The sequence below is a fragment of the Anomaloglossus baeobatrachus genome, chromosome 4, assembly GCF_048569485.1.
Source record: "Anomaloglossus baeobatrachus isolate aAnoBae1 chromosome 4, aAnoBae1.hap1, whole genome shotgun sequence".
In the NCBI taxonomy this organism is placed as follows: domain Eukaryota; kingdom Metazoa; phylum Chordata; class Amphibia; order Anura; family Aromobatidae; genus Anomaloglossus; species Anomaloglossus baeobatrachus.
Window position 1 is genome coordinate 570,059,471 of NC_134356.1, and position 18,676 is coordinate 570,078,146.

General features: G+C 45.4%; 1 protein-coding gene across 1 annotated transcript in view; it reads left to right on the plus strand.

Moving 5' to 3' along the window:
• SMAD6 (SMAD family member 6) overlaps positions 1-5,953 on the plus strand; it is a 107,236-nt gene extending 101,283 nt beyond the window's left edge. The window contains exon 4 of the mRNA XM_075346061.1: positions 4,578-5,953. Coding sequence (XP_075202176.1) covers positions 4,578-5,119 — 542 coding nt within the window. The 3' untranslated portion in view covers positions 5,120-5,953. The remainder of the gene's footprint in view (positions 1-4,577) is intronic.
• The last annotated feature ends 12,723 nt before the right edge of the window (positions 5,954-18,676 follow it).

The following is an 18,676-nucleotide window of genomic DNA, read 5'->3' on the forward strand; positions in this document are numbered from 1 at the left end:
TCCTCTGCTCAGCGTCTGGTGATTGTGGGATGTCTATAATGGAATGTCCTGCAGTATCTGTACCTTTTTTTTTTAACTACATGGACATTTCATTATTGAACTGCGACTAGGGCTTATTTTCGGGGTAGGGCTTATATTTAAGCCTTGCTCTGAAAATGCTGATAATCACTGCTAGGGCTTATTTTTCGGGAAGGTCTTATTTTTGGAAAAGCACGGTAATATTTGCACTTTTATTTTATTTTTGTGAGTGGTCCATCATAGAGTACATTGCATAACTATTTTTGTACTTATTCCAAGTTCCAGTCATTACTATAGTCTAAAACTGTAATCTTAATTTATAGGAAATCTGTCACCAGGTTTTTGCCACCTAATCTGAGAGCAGCATAATGTAGAGACAGAGACCATGATTCCAGCGATGTGTCACTTACTGGGCTGCTTAGTGTAGTTTAAATAAAATCACTATTTAATCAGCAGTAGATTATCATTAGTGGACTTCTAGTCGTGCTGCCAAGTAGTCCAGCATATTCATGAACTCTGTATAACTGCTACCTTGTTTTTCCAAATATAAGACACTGTCTTATACTTTTCTTTTTTTTTTGCCCCCTAAAAAATGCTAGGGCTTATTTTTGGAGTAGGTCTCATTCTTGGAGAAACATGGTTGGGGGTAAGTTTACCCCGCTTCCCAGGAGACTCATACTTACCAGACCCCGGGTGTCTGCATGGCTTCTAGGTCCTCCCTGTGATCTCCGGCGGGCCCTCTCAGCAGGTATGCTGCACGACGTCCTCCCCTGCTTCTGGCCGACACACTCATACATCAGATCATATATGCACACACACGCACACACACACACACACACACACACACACGTCACTCACCACATCCAGCTGTACCAGGGAGAGATGGGAAGAAGCTATGCATCGCAGGTCCTGTAGGCATTCCGTCCTCAGCCAGAGGTCCTTGCATTCCACCGCACTGCGTCTCAGGATTCTACTGGCCAGAAGAAATCTGTGTGTGCGTGTGCACGCGCAAGTGATCTGATGGGTGATTGTGTGTGATCTGATGTGCAAGATCGGATGTGTGCGGGGGTGTGATCACTGCAGGTCCTCTGATCGACGTCTGCTGAGTGTGATTGCGGGGTATCTGCTGTCTATAATGAAGTGTCCTGCAGTATTCTTTAACTTTTTTAGCTGCATGGTCACTTCATTATTGAACCGCGATTAGGGCTTATTTTCGGGGTAGGGCTTATATTTAAAGGGGTTGTCCGACATAACAAAAATGTTTGAGTTTAAGCTAATCTGTGCTGTATTGTCATATTAAACACCCCTACATTGTTATTTTTTGTTTTCTAACTTTTGTTCCTCTTGAATTATACCTTTATTCTCTGCAGCTTCTTGTTTACATTCAGCTCCAGCAAACATGATAACTTCCTGTGCTAAACCTCCCAGTCACAGCTGGCACCGCCCGGCCTCAGTGTCCAGCCGCACCCTCTGCCCGCCCCCTGCACACACATTCCCTCTCAGTATATTCTGCCCCAGCACTGACCTCTCATCACTACAGCATTGCAAATAACAGCCCCACATCAGGCTCTGTACCCCACACCACATCAGGCTCTGCACCCCACACCACATCAGGCTCTGCACCGCACACATCAGGCTCTGCACCGCACACCACATCGGGCTCTGCACCGCACACCACATCGGGCTCTGCACCGCACACCACATCAGGCTCTGCACCGCACACCACATCGGGCTCTGCACCCCACACCACATCAGGCTCTGCACCCCACACCACATCGGGCTCTGCACCGCACACCACATCGGGCTCTGCACCGCACACCACATCGGGCTCTGCACCGCACACCACATCGGGCTCTGCACCGCACACCACATCGGGCTCTGCACTGCACACCACATCGGGCTCTGCACCGCACACCACATCGGGCTCTGCACCGCACACCACATCGGGCTCTGCACCCCACACCACATCGGGCTCTGCACCGCACACCACATCGGGCTCTGCACCCCACACCACATCGGGCTCTGCACCCCACATCACATCAGGCTCTGCACCCCACACCACATCGGGCTCTGCACCCCACACCACATCGGGCTCTGCACCGCACACCACATCGGGCTCTGCACCGCACACCACATCAGGCTCTGCACCCCACACCACATCAGGCTCTGCACCCCACACCACATCGGTCTCTGCACTGCATACACACACATCAGGCTGTGCACCGCACACACACACATCAGGCTGTGCACCGCACACACACACACATCAGGCTGTACACCGCACACACACATCAGGCTGTGCACCGCACACACACATCAGGCTGTGCACCGCACACACCCATCAGGCTGTGCACCGCACACACACCCATCAGGCTCTGCACCGCACACCACATCAGGCTCTGCACCCCACACCACATCAGGCTCTGCACCCCACACCACATCGGTCTCTGCACTGCATACACACACATCAGGCTGTGCACCGCACACACACACACATCAGGCTGTGCACCGCACACACACACACATCAGGCTGTGCACCGCACACACACACACATCAGGCTGTGCACCGCATACACACACACATACATACACACACACACATCGGGCTGTGCACCGCATACACACACACACACACACACACACACAGTTATATAATATACATTATCCCCCTCATGCACTCTCTTCTCTCCCACTGCACTGTCTCCTCTGCCCCCCAGCACTCCCCTGTCTCTCACCCCCATGAAGTCTCGTTTCTGCCCCCCTGCTGTGTCACCCATGATCTCTTCTCTAGTCCCCCCACTCTGTCAGCCGTGGACGCTCTTCTCTAGCCCCCTCCCCCCCTGCTCGCTCTCCCTTCTCACTCGTGCAGCATGCTGTCTCTTCTCCGTGCTGTGATGATTCCAGTGTCCCATACAGAGCTCAGTGCTGTTGTTCGCTGGTGTCAGGTGACATCCCTGCTTCTGACTGTATTTAGAAGCCAGGAGCATGGGAGGCTGCAGTCATCAGACAGTTCCACGGGGGAGGGGGGGTCACAGTTGCCCGGGCACCATACAACATAATGAGCTGAGGACACTGTTGGGCAAACAGCACTCACAGTGTCCTAGACAGAGAGGGCAACCCTGCGTTTGTCCAGCACATACAGGGCACAGATAGCAGCGCACAGGGAGGGGGGCGGGGCTCATCGCACTGTACCCGCCCAGCAGGGCGGCAACATGCAGTGGCAGATTTGCATGTCAACATGGGCCTGCCCATGTTGACATGAAATGACCGGAAGTAGCAAAATCACAGCAGGAGCGGTCACATGACCACTCTGAGCCGGGGGACAGGGGCTGACAGCAGGGCAGGTAAGTGGTCTCTATCTTCTTACCTGCCCCAATGTAGCCCAATAGTGTAAATAATAAAAAAAAGCAAAATAAGCTGGATAACCCCTTTAAGCCTTGCTCTGAAAATCCCTGCTAGGGCTTATTTTTGGAGGAGGTCTTATTTTTGGGGGGAAAAAAAAATCAGTAGATCTGTAGCAGAGAAAACATTGATATTATCAAAATGACAGCAAACAGCTCAATAAGTGACACATCGCTGGAATCAGGGTCTCTGCCTACATTATGCTGCTCCCAGATGGGGGAGCAAAAACCTGGTGACAGATTCCCTTTAATATCCTGCAGAGCTGAAATCACAGTGCAAGAAGAAGATGTATTCTTTATGCTAGATATTAAATAATAGGCTGGTGTAGTAAAAACTAAATACTGCACGGCATCATAGGAGTTCAACTGTTTAAAGGGTTTTCATGGCGTATAATATTGATGTCCTAAATATAAATAATAGCGCAGCAGGTCCAAAACCTGCCCCCCATTGATCAGCGCTTAAGGGCTCTGGCAGCCCCAAGATTTAAACATTTTATAATACAAAAGAATAGGAGCTGATCTGCAGTCCTCGGCAGCGCCCCCTACAGCGCAGTGTGGTGATGTTACTTCATCTGTACATCCGGGCGCCCATTGATCGGATATTGATTACCTATTCTAGGGATAGACCATCATCTTTACAGTATATGTAAGGACAACCCCTTTTTAAGATTCATTCACATTTGGTGTTTTTTATGGGATTTTTGCCACAATTTTTGGAAGATCCTAGAAAACCAATAGAGGGAAACAAAAAAAAAAAACTTGTCTGACAACCAGCAAAGTTGTCAGTGTAGCCTTGAGCCATAATAACAGGTTAATTCTGAAGATCTATTTCTTTACTTTTGCACTGATTAAAAGTTAGGCTAAGGCCGGGTACACATATATCTGGCTTTTCGCCGTTTTGACGGATGCGGCGCCAGTACAGTGTATACAGTACACTGGCAGTGCAACAAGCGCCGGTCACATGCTGTCATGTGACCAGAGCATGTGGCCCGGAAGTTGCGGCGCTGCCACTGTACTGTACCATACTGTATTGGCGTGCGCCGCTTCCGTCAAAACGGAGAAAGGCCGGATATGTGTACCCGGCCTTAAAGACAATATTTTTTATGTATGATTGAGATGATTTCTACTAAACATAGTCTTTTCTTTTTTCTTCCACAGTAGACACCAGTTTATCTCTCGACTCCAGCAAGCAGGGCCATTGGTGCAGCGTGGCGTACTGGGAGCACCGGACCCGCGTGGGCCGTCTGTATGCGGTGTGTCAGCCTTCAGTCAGCATCTTCTACGATCTACCTCAAGGGAGTGGCTTCTGTCTTGGCCAGCTGAATCTGGAGAATCGGAGCGAGGCTGCTTCCAGGACACGAGGGAAGATTGGACTGGGTATCGTGCTGAGCAAGGAGCCGGATGGGGTGTGGGCCTATAACCGCAGCGACCACCCCATTTTTGTTAATTCCCCAACGCTTGACTCTCCCACCTGCCGCTCTCTTGTTGTACGCAAGGTGATGCCCGGCTACTCCCTCAAAGTGTTTGACTATAAAAAGTCGTGCATCCTACAGCATCTTTCTACACCCCCGGAATATGCAGATGGACCGTATGACCCTAACAGTATACGCATCAGTTTCGCTAAGGGCTGGGGACCATGCTACTCTCGCCAGATGATCACGTCCTGCCCGTGCTGGTTGGAGGTGTTGTTAGGACGGTAGCAACCAGTCAACTTTTTTTTTTTTTTTTTTTTTTAAATGTTACTACAATTTTTTTTTTCTTCATTCAATCGGTGTATTAACAAAGAAGGATACAGACCACTTCCAGCGGACAAATTAGTAAGTTAGGCCCCTGATTAACCCATTTTCTGTCAAGGAGGCATGCTTTGCCCTGTACACATCAACACCCGCATTAATAACAATGCAGATCATGCCTCCCTGCCAGAAGATAGGGGTATCCAACATCAATGATGTACACTCGGGAACTGAGGAGCTTTCCTTCTTTGGGATTTAACCTTTCGTTAGCCTTGTTTCCTCCTGCCGTTGGCTGTAGCTACCATTTCATCCTGCACGTTATGAGAACATGGCTGTGAACACCTTGGTGCTGCACAACTATGCACATGGTTAAAGAATGACACCTCTGTTCACACCACTGGAGCTGCATAATGTCACATTAACCCTCCCGGTGCCATAAAATTAACCTCTTCTTGCCACAAGGGCCTGGACTACCTTGCACGACCCCTCCACCTCCCCCCCGCCCCTTTTTTATTTTTTTTTTATTTTAGATTTGCAATGTACTGCAGGCCCCTGGCATTGAAACAGTTAATTCCCTTTTGAATGAGGGACCCTCACCCACATACACACACACACATACACTCCTGACAAAAGGACTTTCCCAAATACCATGCCCTAGATTTAATATAAAATGTTTATATATTATATGGAAATATATATTATACTTGTAAATACGGAGTCATTTTTACAATGTCATTATTTATGTATGGTGCAATGTGTATATGAACCTAAATACAAATAAAATGCACTTTGGCTTTTACAGTTCTTCCAGCACAAAAATCAATAAACGAGAACCAGTATAGAGAAAACGCATGTGAAATTATATTATTTAAGGAGTGCTCAGGTGATGGACGGAGGGCAGCTTTTGGGAGGGTTAATAACAGCTCACAGCTGCCACTAAGCCCTAGATTAGTAATGGGAACTATCTGACACCCCCCCATTACTAATCTGTAAGTGAAAAGAAATAAACACAAACACCGAAAGAATCCTTTATTTGAAATAAAATACATAAAACCCCACCCTCTTTCACCAATTTATTAACCCCCAAAACACCCGGGTCTGATGTAAGCCACACTAGGTGCCACGATGATTCCAGCTCTGCTACATATGAAGTACTTTTATGCAACTGAAAAATCTGCATTCACTTTTCAGATAGTTGTTAGCCAAACAATGCTTCGTCTGGCAGCGATCTCGCCCAACTTTCCTACTCTGGAGCGCCTGTTGTGCCAAGTGCTCATCACTAGATGTCTCTTGCAGCTTATCTCTTAGAGAACAGAGGGACAGCAGTCCAAAACTGAACATGCTGGACCCCTATCTCCACCGACAATCATCTGTCAGGAGAGAGTTGGGAGGCCCCCATAAGCACCGGACTGTCCGCTGAGCCCATCAATACCGGAATTCTTCTGATTTTGTTTGTGTACTAAAATGAGGCATCGTGAGTTCACCCTTTATCAATACCCTATTCTGTGTGTTCTTTAAAGAGTTAATATTCTCTATTATTTTGTCAATCCCTTTCAAGATCTCTGCTTGCTGTTGCTGTCATTTATTAGTTCTTGGTTCATTTCCAGATGATGTGGACACATGCAAAGTCGTTACAAGTCACAACTCCTGTATGTCTATCACATGACCAGGACAGATGTTTGTCTATTGGAAACAAACCACGTAGGGTATCTATCATTGAATGACTGCTTCTTAAAGGGGGCTATGCAGGCATCTTATATCTGACCCATATCTGCCCTGACAAACCAGAAAAAAAGCTTTAAAACTTGATTTTATTAATATCATTTAAAAAACAATTATTGAAAAAAAACTCCAAAAAACACACACGTGAATACTTACACAATTTTAGAAATATTGAAATACAAATAATTTTAAATACTTAGAGGAAGAGGGGTCCAGTGCTATTCCCCTAATGTGGCGCCCCCGCTCATCGAAGGCTGACCCTCCTGTCCCTGCACTGGCACGCTTATGTGCTCCTGTCCTAGGTGTAGGGACAAATTTTAGAAAGTGAGATAAAATGACCAAACAATACAATCTAATCCACAGTGGAATCCCTCCAATTGATCTTACTTTTGGATCAAGATTAAATATAGATAATTTGTCATCAATACAGTAGATTCCTCAAACAAATTCCACTCTCCAACAATCTGGCATATTCAGCTAAGGGTACCTTCACACTTAGCGATGCAGCAGCGATCCGACCAGCGATCTGACCTGGTCAGGATCGCTGCTGCATCGCTACATGGTCGCTGGTGAGCTGTCAAACAGGCAGATCTCACCAGTGAACAGCCCCCAGCCAGCAGCGACGTGCAAGCGACGCTGCGCTTGCACGGAGCCGCCGTCTGGAAGCTGCGGAGACTGGTAACTAAGGTAAACATCGGGTATGGTTACCCGATGTTTACATTAGTTACCAGCGCACACCGCTTAGCTGTGTGTGCAGGGAGCAGGGAGCCGCGCACACTGAGCGCTGGCTCCTTGCTCTCCTAGCTGCTGTACACATCGGGTTAATTAACCCGATGTGTACAGCAGCTACATGTGCAGAGAGCCGGAGCCGGCAGCACAGGCAGCGTGAGAGCTGCAGAGGCTGGTAACTAAGGTAAATATCGGGTAACCACCTTGGTTACCCGATGTTTATCTTGGTTACAGCTTACCGCAGCTGCCAGATGCCGGCTCCTGCTCCCTGCTCGCTTCATTTGTCGCTCTCTCGCTGTCACACACAGCAATCTGTGTGTCACAGTGGGAGAGCGCCTTTGAAGAAAACGAACCAGGGCTGTGTGTAACGAGCAGCGATCTCGCAGCAGGGGTCAGATCGCTGCTCAGTGTCACACACCGCGAGATCGCTAATGAGGTCACTGCTGCGTCACAAAAAGCGTGACTCAGCAGCGATCTCGGCAGTGAGCTCGCTGTGTGTGAAGCACCCCTAAGTGTACTTCTCACATAGCGAGATCGTTGCTGAGTCACAGGTTTTGTGACGTACCAGTGACCTCATCAGCGATCTCGCTGTGTGTGACACTAAGCAGCGACCTGGCCCCTGCTGTGAAATCGCTGATCGTTACTCACTGTTCTGGTTCATTTTTTGCTCGATGGTCTCCCGCTGTGCAGCACACATCCGCGTGTTTGACTGCGGCAGACCAACGAGGACCGACTCTGTAAGCGGTGTACGCTGGTAACCAGGGTAAATATCGGGTAACTAAGCAAAGCGCTTTGCTTGGTTACCCGATATTTACCCTGGTTACCAGCGTCCACCGCTTAGTGTTGGCTCCCTGCACACGTAGCCAGGGTAAATATCGGGTAACTAAGCAAAGCGCTTTGCTTAGTAACCCGATGTGTACCCTGGCTACGTGTGCAGGAAGCCAGCACTAAGCGGTGTACGCTGGTAACCAGGGTAAATATCGGGTAACCAAGCAAAGCGCTTTGCTTAGTTACCCGATATTTACCCTGGTTACCAAGCGCAGCATCGTCACAGGAGTCGCTCGTGGCTGGTCGCTGGTGAGATCTGCCTGATTGACAGCTCACCAGCGACAATGTAGCGACGCACCAGCGATCCTGACCAGGTTGTATCGTGGTCTGAATCGCTGGTACGTCGTTTAGCGAGATGGTACCCTTAGATCCAAGACCTATAACAGGTCACCCAGATCTTTAATCAATACATGGGTACACCCACTGTGTTGACAATAAGGCTAAACCAGGAGACAAAAAGCGTGTGTACAATAACAGATACTTAACTTTATCAGTAGAAATAAGGACTTCGTATTATTTAGAGTGCCAACCTCCGCGGCTAGGAAGGGAAACTTTAGGGGATTAGCCCTGGACCCCTCCCCCTCTAAGTATTTAAAATTATTTGTATTTGAATATTTATGAAATTGGGTATAGTATTCACACGGGTGTGTGGTTTTTCCAATAACTAGTTTTTAATTGATATTTATAATGTTTTAGGCCCTGTGCGCACTGGGAAATAACTTTTTCTTAAGAAAAATCCGCACCCTCTGGCAGAATACCACACCCGCGGCAAAAACCGCGGTAATAGTGCGCCTGCTGTTTTGCCGTGGTTTTTCCGCGGGTTGGTAACTGCAGTTTTTTACCATTTCAATGTCAAGAACCGAACGTACCTGCGGAAAAGAAGTGACATGCTCATTCTTTTTGCTGCAAAAATTCTGCAGCAAAAAATCTAGAGGTAAACAAAACGCAGTGTGCGCACAGAATTTATATTTCCCATAGGTCTTGCTGGGAAAATACTGCCGCAATGTTAGGAACAAAAACCACACCTTTTCTGCAGCAAAAACCGCAGTGTGCGCACAGGGCCTTAAAGTTTTTTCTGGTTTGTTTTGATAGACACCCTGATTATATATCCATACAGTTTAGGCTGCTTTCACACTTGCGTTGTTTTACATCAGTCACAATCAGTTGTGAGACTAATGTAACGGATGCGTTGCAGATAGTGCACAACTGCAAAAAAACGATCAGTTTTCTTTGTTTTTTTTTAAACTGTTTTACCGGCTGATCGTTCACAAAAGCTGGGCAATCAGCTGATCGTTCCTGCCGCTGGAACTGAATTTACAGTAGATCTGCCGCAAACAAAAAACGTTACATTCATCGTTGCTCCCGCCTGACGGTCAGTCAGTAAAGCGGCGGATGCAACGCAGGGCCATCAGTTACAATCCATTGCGAATAGAAGCCTATGGTGAAAAAACAGATTTCTGCAAAATATTTTGCAGGATACCGTAATTCCTCAAGGCGACGGATTGTGACTGATGCAAAACAACGCAAATGTGAAAGCAGTTTTACCCCCATATCTATCCTGACTTTCCGGTAAGATTGTGGGGTGTTCGACGCCTGGACGTTTTTATGCCGTGCTACAGAATAGGAGCCCATATAAATCACTTCAAAGACCATATTATAAATATGTACAAATCTTTATTATCATGATTAAAAACAGGAACACAATAGACATGATTAAAATTTGATAGGGTGTAAAATGGAGGTTCCATCATAATACTTAGTTGACATAATTTATGATATGAAAATATATCTGTTTATATGAATCACAATGTATTTCATAGGTTTAAATCACTGTGTGTAATACCCTTGTTTAATGTTAATGAATTAATTTATAGTTTGTATATGAGAAATACCACCACATATCACAAGAAAAGGAGATGTTATATTTGTAAAGTCATATAGAAGAACTGCATTTCATATAGCAAAAAGGCAAAATCCATGTGAAGGAGATGCAGTAAATCTATAGGTATCTCATATTATGTAAAAAAAAAAAAAGGTTAAGGGGCATTACTCACAGTGAAGGAATAAGGGTGCCTTCACACTTTAGCGATGCAGCAGCGATCCGACCAGCGATCTGACCTGGTCAGGATCGCTGCTGCATCGCTACATGGTCGCTGGTGAGCTGTCAAACAGGCAGATCTCACCAGCGACCAGTGACCAGCCCCCAGCCAGCAGCGACGTGCAAGCGACGCTGCGCTTGCACGGAGCCGGCGTCTGGAAGCTGCAGACACTGGTAACTAAGGTAAACATCGGGTATGGTTACCCGATGTTTACATTAGTTACCAGCGCACACCGCTTAGCTTTGCTCTCCTAGCTACAGTACACATCGGGTTAATTAACCCGATGTGTAATGCAGCTACATGTGCAGAGAGCCGGAGCCGGCAGCACAGGCAGCGTGAGAGCTGCGGAGGCTGGTAACTAAGGTAAATATCGGGTAACCACCTTGGTTACCCGATGTTTATCTTGGATACAGCTTACCGCAGCTGCCAGACGCCGGCTCCTGCTCCCTGCTCGCTTCATACACACAGCGATCTGTGTGTCACAGTGGGAGAGCGCCTTTGAAGAAAACGAACCAGGGCTGTGTGTAACGAGCAGCGATCTCGCAGCAGGGGTCAAATCGCTGCTCAGTGTCACACACAGCGAGATCGCTAATGAGGTCACTGCTGCGTCACAAAAAGCGTGACTCAGCAGCAATCTCGGCAGCGAGCTCGCTGTGTGTGAAGCACCCCTTAGGTCCATGTAAAACCAGCATGCAGATAATCATAGGGATACTTTACCCAATATAGACAGACCCTCCCCACCCCACTGCTACAGAATAAACTATGATCTACAAAGCGGTGATTGTCAAGGATAATATTTGCCTACTTAAAAACTCCCAATATATTTGTGTATATGCAAATAATCTTGACTTTAAATATTGATCTAGTTGGTTATGTGCCCTCGTCCTCTTGTCCTATTGCGCTGTCCTCGCTGTATTATGTAGGGGTAGTGGAGCGTACTGGACGGGTACTGTACTACTGATCACACAACCATTGGAGTAACAGGATACAGTATTTGTTTCTCCATCCTGTGGATGTTTAAATTGGACCAGTTTGACATTCGGATAATTCAGCAATCCATTGCATTGGGGGAGAGATCTGTCAACAGATCAAACTGGTTTCAGCAATTTAAAGCGTTGTCCAAAAATGATCTCATTTGTTTGATTTCAGTTTTTGGTAGGTATAGACACACGATTCCTTTCTTATATTTGGATGAGTGGTCTGACTCTGGTCCAGTATCACATTGAGTATCTTATCAGGACACATATTCCCAAAGGCTTTATTTTTTGTCCTGTAAAATTGGAATCTAATAAATTTAATAAAGAATTTCCCATATGGTTAAATGCAAAACGTATATTACATGACAGCTTCCAAATGTTTTCTTCAGTATGCCCAACTTATTTCTGGATGGACATTTCTATCTACCTTGATTTTTCAAAGGGCAACCTCTTTACTGCTGTGGACAAATTTAGCACCCAGAGAGGGCACCGTACATGCAGAGGCAGCACTCAGTGTACGTATGGCTCGGAGATATCCTAACGCCTGTAATGGCTAATGTTGGAGCAAAGTACTATAAGGCTATGTCCGCACTTTCCGTGTTCACCTGCGTTTCAGGTGCTTTTTAGGTCCGTTTTGAACTGCAGCGTTTTCATGCCAAAAGGCATGCGTTTTTGATTTTCCTGCAAAGTCTATGGAAAATGGGGATTTCTTGTCCGCACTTTGCGTTTCCAAATGCAGCGTTTAATTTGCATAATTTTGGGCAAAAAAACCTGCATTCAAAGAAGCAGCATGTCAATTGTTTTTGCCATTTGGGCTGCGTTTTGGTAACATTGAAGTCAATGAGAAGTTGTAAAAAGCAACAAACATAAAACTTCCAGCGTTTTACCTGCTTTTTAGGTGCAGAAAGAATGCGTTTTGGACTACATAAACGCATGCATTTCTGACATCAAAATAATGGAATGATATATCCCTTTACACACACACATAGTCCGACAATTAAATTAATGAAAAATATATTTGTTTTGCTATTTTAGACTTAAATAGTATAAAACCGCTATAATTATATGAAATATAACTATTTTCGTTATGATTTCAATATTTGTGTTCCTTTTTTTTCCCCCTTTTTTCATTTTGTTTGACTGTTTAAACTTTATTTAGCAGTGTCTTAATGTTCAAAACGCATCTGTCTAAACGCAATGGAAAAGCAGGTAAAACGCGGTAAAAACGCATACGTATTTACCGCGATTTAGTGGTCAAAAGCAACTTTGGCAAAAGCAATTTCTGCCAAAGGATGCGTTTAGAACTGCAACTAGGGCGACGCAAAGTGCGCACACAGCCTTAGGCTACGTGCACACACACGATCAGCCCTGACCTGCGGGGCCTCGAGTCTCCTCCGCAAGAGACCACAGGTGATCGTGCCTACGATCCGGGCTTGGGCAGTTGTGGTCTCTCTCTTCTGTTCTCCCTGCGGAGGACGCTGGTGGCTCAGAAAGCCGCACTGCAGATCAGTTTTAGCTGCGGACCACACACGCATAGTGGGCAAGGGATTTCTAGAAATCCCATCCACTATGCTTGTACTGTACAACGCAAAGCTGATGCCAAACCACATGAATTTTCAGGAAGAAAATTTGATTAATGAACACAAGAACTTTCTAATCATACGAAGGTGAAATTCACATGCGGCACATTTTCCACCTTCATGAGAAAGCTGCAAAAAATGACATTTGTTATATGCATTTAAAACTGGTACAATTTAGAAAGGAATCTGTCACCAGGTTTTTATTCTATGTAACGAGCACAATGATGTATGGGCAGAGACTCAGATTTCAATAGTCACTTGCTGGTCTGCATGCCATCATCTTGATACGCACATCTATGGAACATACCAAAATTTTTACTTTTAACTAACATTGCAATCACCAGCGTCATCCAAGTAGCCGCCCATAATCTCGCGCCTGCGCAATAACATCACCGGCGCTCGCGATTTGAAAACCGTGCTACTGCGCATGCACAAGACTTCAGGAGCACTACGGAACATGAGGGCGGTGGCCTCATCTATGTAAATGAACACTGGGGGGCGGCGAACAGCGGCAGGAGGGGGAATAACTGACGAAATACAGCCCGCCCCCGGGGCCAGCAAACCTCATTACCATAGCAAAAGGTAAGATTTTAAAAAATTGTTATTTAGGTCTGAAAGGGAGGCCAGTAGCAAGATGAACCTTTCTAGATGCAGCCCAGGAGCTGCAGAAGGGGATTCTCTTAGTTTAATAGCGAAAATTCTGGTGACAGGTTCCCTTTAGGCCAAAAACACACTTCCGCATTAAAAACGTAGGTGTCTCATGTTCCATTTTTTGGGTCCGTGTTCCGTTTTTTAGGGGCGTTTCTCCCGTACGTGTGACATCCGTGTGATGGCGTATGCTCTCCGTGTGTACGTGTGGAATGTCGGTATTGGCATAAAATACGTACGTATGCAATCCGTGTGCCGTCCGTTTTTAGAGGTCCGCATTCTTACCCAAATGTTGTTAATCCTTCATCATGAGAGCCTGGTGTTGTTAATTGGTCAATTTCCGTCCCTCATCGGTGTATAAGGGTTAAAAACATTTCAAATCATTGTTTTCTGGCTCTACCACTCATTATACAGACACCAAAATGTCTCTCTCCAATGAAGCAACCATGTATTTGCTATGGTTGATATCTAGGAGATTTGGTGTTAGGCGACATATGCTTGATTATGAACCACCTGTTGAAAAAAGGATGTGGATCCACCCCCTTGTCAAGCTAAGGAAACCGCATGGACATTTTAACATTCTTTATGGTGAAATGCGCAAATTTCTGCCAAAATTTCAAGCATACTGCTATATAACCATCACGTCCTTTGACAACATCCTTGGCCTTGTGCATCACCAATTGAAACATCAGGACATTTGACAATTTGACAATTGACCTGATAGATTGGAAACAAGTGTTGCTGATGTTTGGATTAAAAACGCACACAGACGATACGTGCTGAACACGGACATGCTACGTGTGCCGTCAGTGCAGGCACGGACCCATAGACTTTAGCGGGTCCGTGCCTGCGTGTTGACGGCCAAAAACTGACATGCCGTCCGTGCAGGAAAACGTACACACGTACTTACCACACGGACACACGTTCCGTGTGATTTTACGCATGTGTGCCATCACCCATAGGGTAACATTGGTCAACGTGTCTCCGGTACGTGCAAAAACGTACCAAACACGTACCGGAGGTACGGATGTGCATTGCGGGCCTTAAAATGTATATCAGTGGTGGGTCGGGGTTGCACAGCAGTTGACTAGGAAGCACAATACCTCTAGTCCTGTAGTGATAATTGCCTTCTGCTAAAACACTGATTTTAATGGAACTGTAACTAATAATTGGATGATTAGATGGGCACAGGTTGAGTACCCGACTATAATGGAAGTCAGTGCGGAACTCGAGCATTTTTCCAGAAAATCCTAGAAAAATTTTTGAGTTCCACATTGACTTCAATTATACTCTGGTACTTGACTTGCGTCTGACTGCTCGTTACAAGTACTGAGCATGGTAGTGCTCGCTCGTCACTAGTGATACATTGCTTTAATCAGGGCTCTGCCCATACATCATTCTGCTTTGATTACATAGCAAAAAGCTGCTGATGGATTCACTTTTAAGCATTCTTAATTTGCAGCATTTTTCTACCCCTGCCTAAAACGTTTTTCACAGTACAATATGTGGATCAGTAATGGGAAAATAGCAACACATTCAAGACAATTGTCCAAAAGTGGCCTACAGTATATCGCAAAAGTGAGTACACCCCTCGCATTTTTGTAAATATTTTATACCTTTTCATGGGTCAACACTGAACATATGACACTTTGATACAATGTACAGTAGTCAGTGCGCAGCTTGTATAACAGGGTAAATTTGGTGTCCTCTAAATAACTCAACACACAGCCATTAATGTCTAAACTGCTGACTACAAAAATGAGTACACCCTTAAGTGAAAATGGGCAAATTGTGCCCAATTAGTAATTTTCTCTGCCCTGCATTATGTGACTCATTAGTGTTACAAGGTCTTGGTTGTGAATGTAGAGCAGGTGTGGTAAATTTGGTGTTATGTCTCACACACTCTCTCATACTGGTCACTGGAAATTCAACATGGCTCCTCTTAGCAAAGAATTCTGTGAGCATCTGAAAAAAAAAGAATTGTTGTTCTTCATAACGATGGCCTAAGCTATAAGAAGATTGCCAATACCCTGAAACTGAGCTGGAGCTCGGTGGCCAAGACCATACAGCGGTGTAACAAGACAGGTTCCACTTTGCATATCTCGCCATGGTCGACCAAAGAAGCTGAGTGTACATGTGCAATGTCATATCCAAAGATTGTCTTTTAAAATAAATATATGAGTGCTGCCCACATTGCTGCAGACCTTAAAGGGGTGGGGGATCAGCCTGTCAGTGCTCAGACCATACTGCATCAAATTGTTTTGCATGGCTGTTGTCCTAGAAGGAAGGCTCTTCTAATGATGGTGCACAAGAAAGCCTGCAAACAGTTTGCTCAAGACAAGTGGACTAAGGACAAGGATTACTGGAACCATGTCCTGTGGTCTGATGAGACCAAGATAAACTTATTTGGTTCAGATGGTGTCAAGAGCGTGTGGCAGCAACCAAGTGAGGGATACAAAGACAAGTGTGTCTTGCCTACAGTCAAGCATGGTGGTGGTTATGTCATTGTTTGGGGCTGCATGAGTGCTGCCGGCTGTGGAGAGCTAAAGTTCATTGAGGGAACCATGAATGTCAACATGTATTGTGCCATACTGAAGCAGAGAAGGATCCCATCCCTTTAGAAACTGGGCCGCAGGGCAGTATTCCAACATAATGACCCCAAACAGTCCTTGATGACCACTCCCTTGCTAAAGAAACTGAGGGCAAGGCCATGTGCGCACTAGAAATAGAATTTTTCTTAAGGAAAATCTGGACCCTGTGAAAGAATCCCGCACCTGCGGTAAAAAAACTGCACCAAAACCGCAACGAAATCCGCATGCGGTTTTGCCACGGTTTGGTGCGGTTTTGCCACGATTTGGTGTGGTTTTGATGCAGATTTGCCACGATTTTTCCGCAGGTTGGTCCCTGCGGATTTTTACCATTATCTATGGCAAAATCCACAGGTACCTGCGGAAAAGAAGTGACATGCACATTAATTCCGCAACAGAAATTCCGCAGGTATAAAAAAACGCACTGTGCGCACAGCATTTTTTAATTCCCATAGGTTTTGCTGGGGAATGATTCCAGAAATGTTAGAAACATTTTCTGCAGCAAATCTGCAGTAAAATCCGCAGCGTGCGCAAATAGCCTAAAGGTGCTGGACTGGCCAAGCATGTCTCCAGACTGAAACCCTATTGAGCATCTGTGGGGCTTCCTCAATGGAAGGTGGAGGAGCGCAAGATCTCTAACATCCACCAGCTCCGTGATGTCATCATGGAGGTTGGAAGAGGATCCAGTGGCTCCCGTGAAGCTCTAATGAACTCCATGTCCAAGAGAGTTAAGCCAGTGCCTGAAAAGAATGGTGGCCACACAATATATTGACGCAATGTGACCATTTTCACTGAGTGGTGTACTCACTTTTGTTGCCAGTGGTTTAGACATTAATGGCTGTGTGTTGAGTTATTTAGAGGGCATCAAATTTACACTGTTATACAAGCTGCACACTGACTACATTATATCAAGGTGTCCTATCTTCAGTATTGTCCCATGAAAAGATATAATAAAATATTTACAAAATTGTAAGGGGTGTACTCACTTTTGTGATATACTGTATTTTGCTCATACATCAACCCGGAGCGCAAGGTACTGCGGCATTCGTCTCTATTTACTCCGGAGTACAGAGCCACATGGGACTCTTATGTGCTGCCATACAGCTGCCAGCATGAAGCCTTAATGTATGCATTAGGCCTAATAAACTTGCTATTATAATGGTAGTTATTAGTAAGCTCTTTTTTCTGTAAAGGTTTCTAGTGCCTTGTACTATTAGAATGGCAAGAGAGGGATTTGACTGTATATTTCCCAATAGACAATCGAAGGTTTAGCAACAAACCTTCAGGCTATGTGCACACATTGTGTTTTTTGTCACTTTTTATTTCTGTGCAGTTTTGTCTCCAAACTTGAAGGGCTTGCTGATACCAGCAAAGTGAATGAGAATCCTGAAGTCTCATGCACACGCTGAGTATTTTCTCCTTGCAGATTTGGTGCAGATTTAGATCTGCATTGTGTCAATTCTTTCAGTGTTTTTGCTGCAGATTTCACCCATACTAATGATTGGGAAAAATCTGCAGCAAAAAAAGCATGTAAAAAAGTGGGTATTTTACACAGTTTTTTTCTGCCAAAAAATGCAGAATTTTTTGCATCAAATACTTTAAGCACCACTCCAATGTTTTGTGTTATTTTTTAATTTCCCCACCACAGTGGTGCTTTACATCTAAGTTCCCTACCCCAGGCCTTCTACTCAGCTGCATGCCATCTTCATCTTCTGTCACCACCACTGTGATTTGTATTGAAATAATTTTTATTAAAGAATTTTCATACAAACAATCAATGCAAAACAAACAGTAACTTTATACAGGATACTCAATACATAGCAATATATGTAGACATTAACGCCACTGTGATTTGTGATCTGCCAGCAGGTCCAGTGTTTTAAGGAGTGCTGGAGGTCACAACTTAATACAAGTCTATGAGAGCCTCATCCTGGCTCTCCTTGACTTGCATTGCGCGCTTGTGACTGAAGTGGTGCTTTAAATCTAAGTTCCCTACCCCAGGCCTTATACTCAGCTGCATGCCATCTACATCCTCTGTCACCACCACTGTGATTTGTGATCTGCCAGCAGCTCCAGTGTTTCAAGGAGTGCCGGATGTCACAACTTAATACATGTCTATGAGAGCCTCGTCCTGGCTCTCATAGACTTGCATCCAGCCAGTCAAAAGTTACAGTCAAATTGCACCACAGGACCATAGCTGCGCTGAAAAAGCATGAAAACTCCAGAGGGCAAGTATAAAACAGGGCAGGGGGCTTAGATTTAAAGGGTCACCCCAGTGCCGAACACCCTCCCCCCCCCCTAAAAAAAAAAGGCCAGAGTGGTGCTTTAACATGTGTACCTTGTAACACTCATT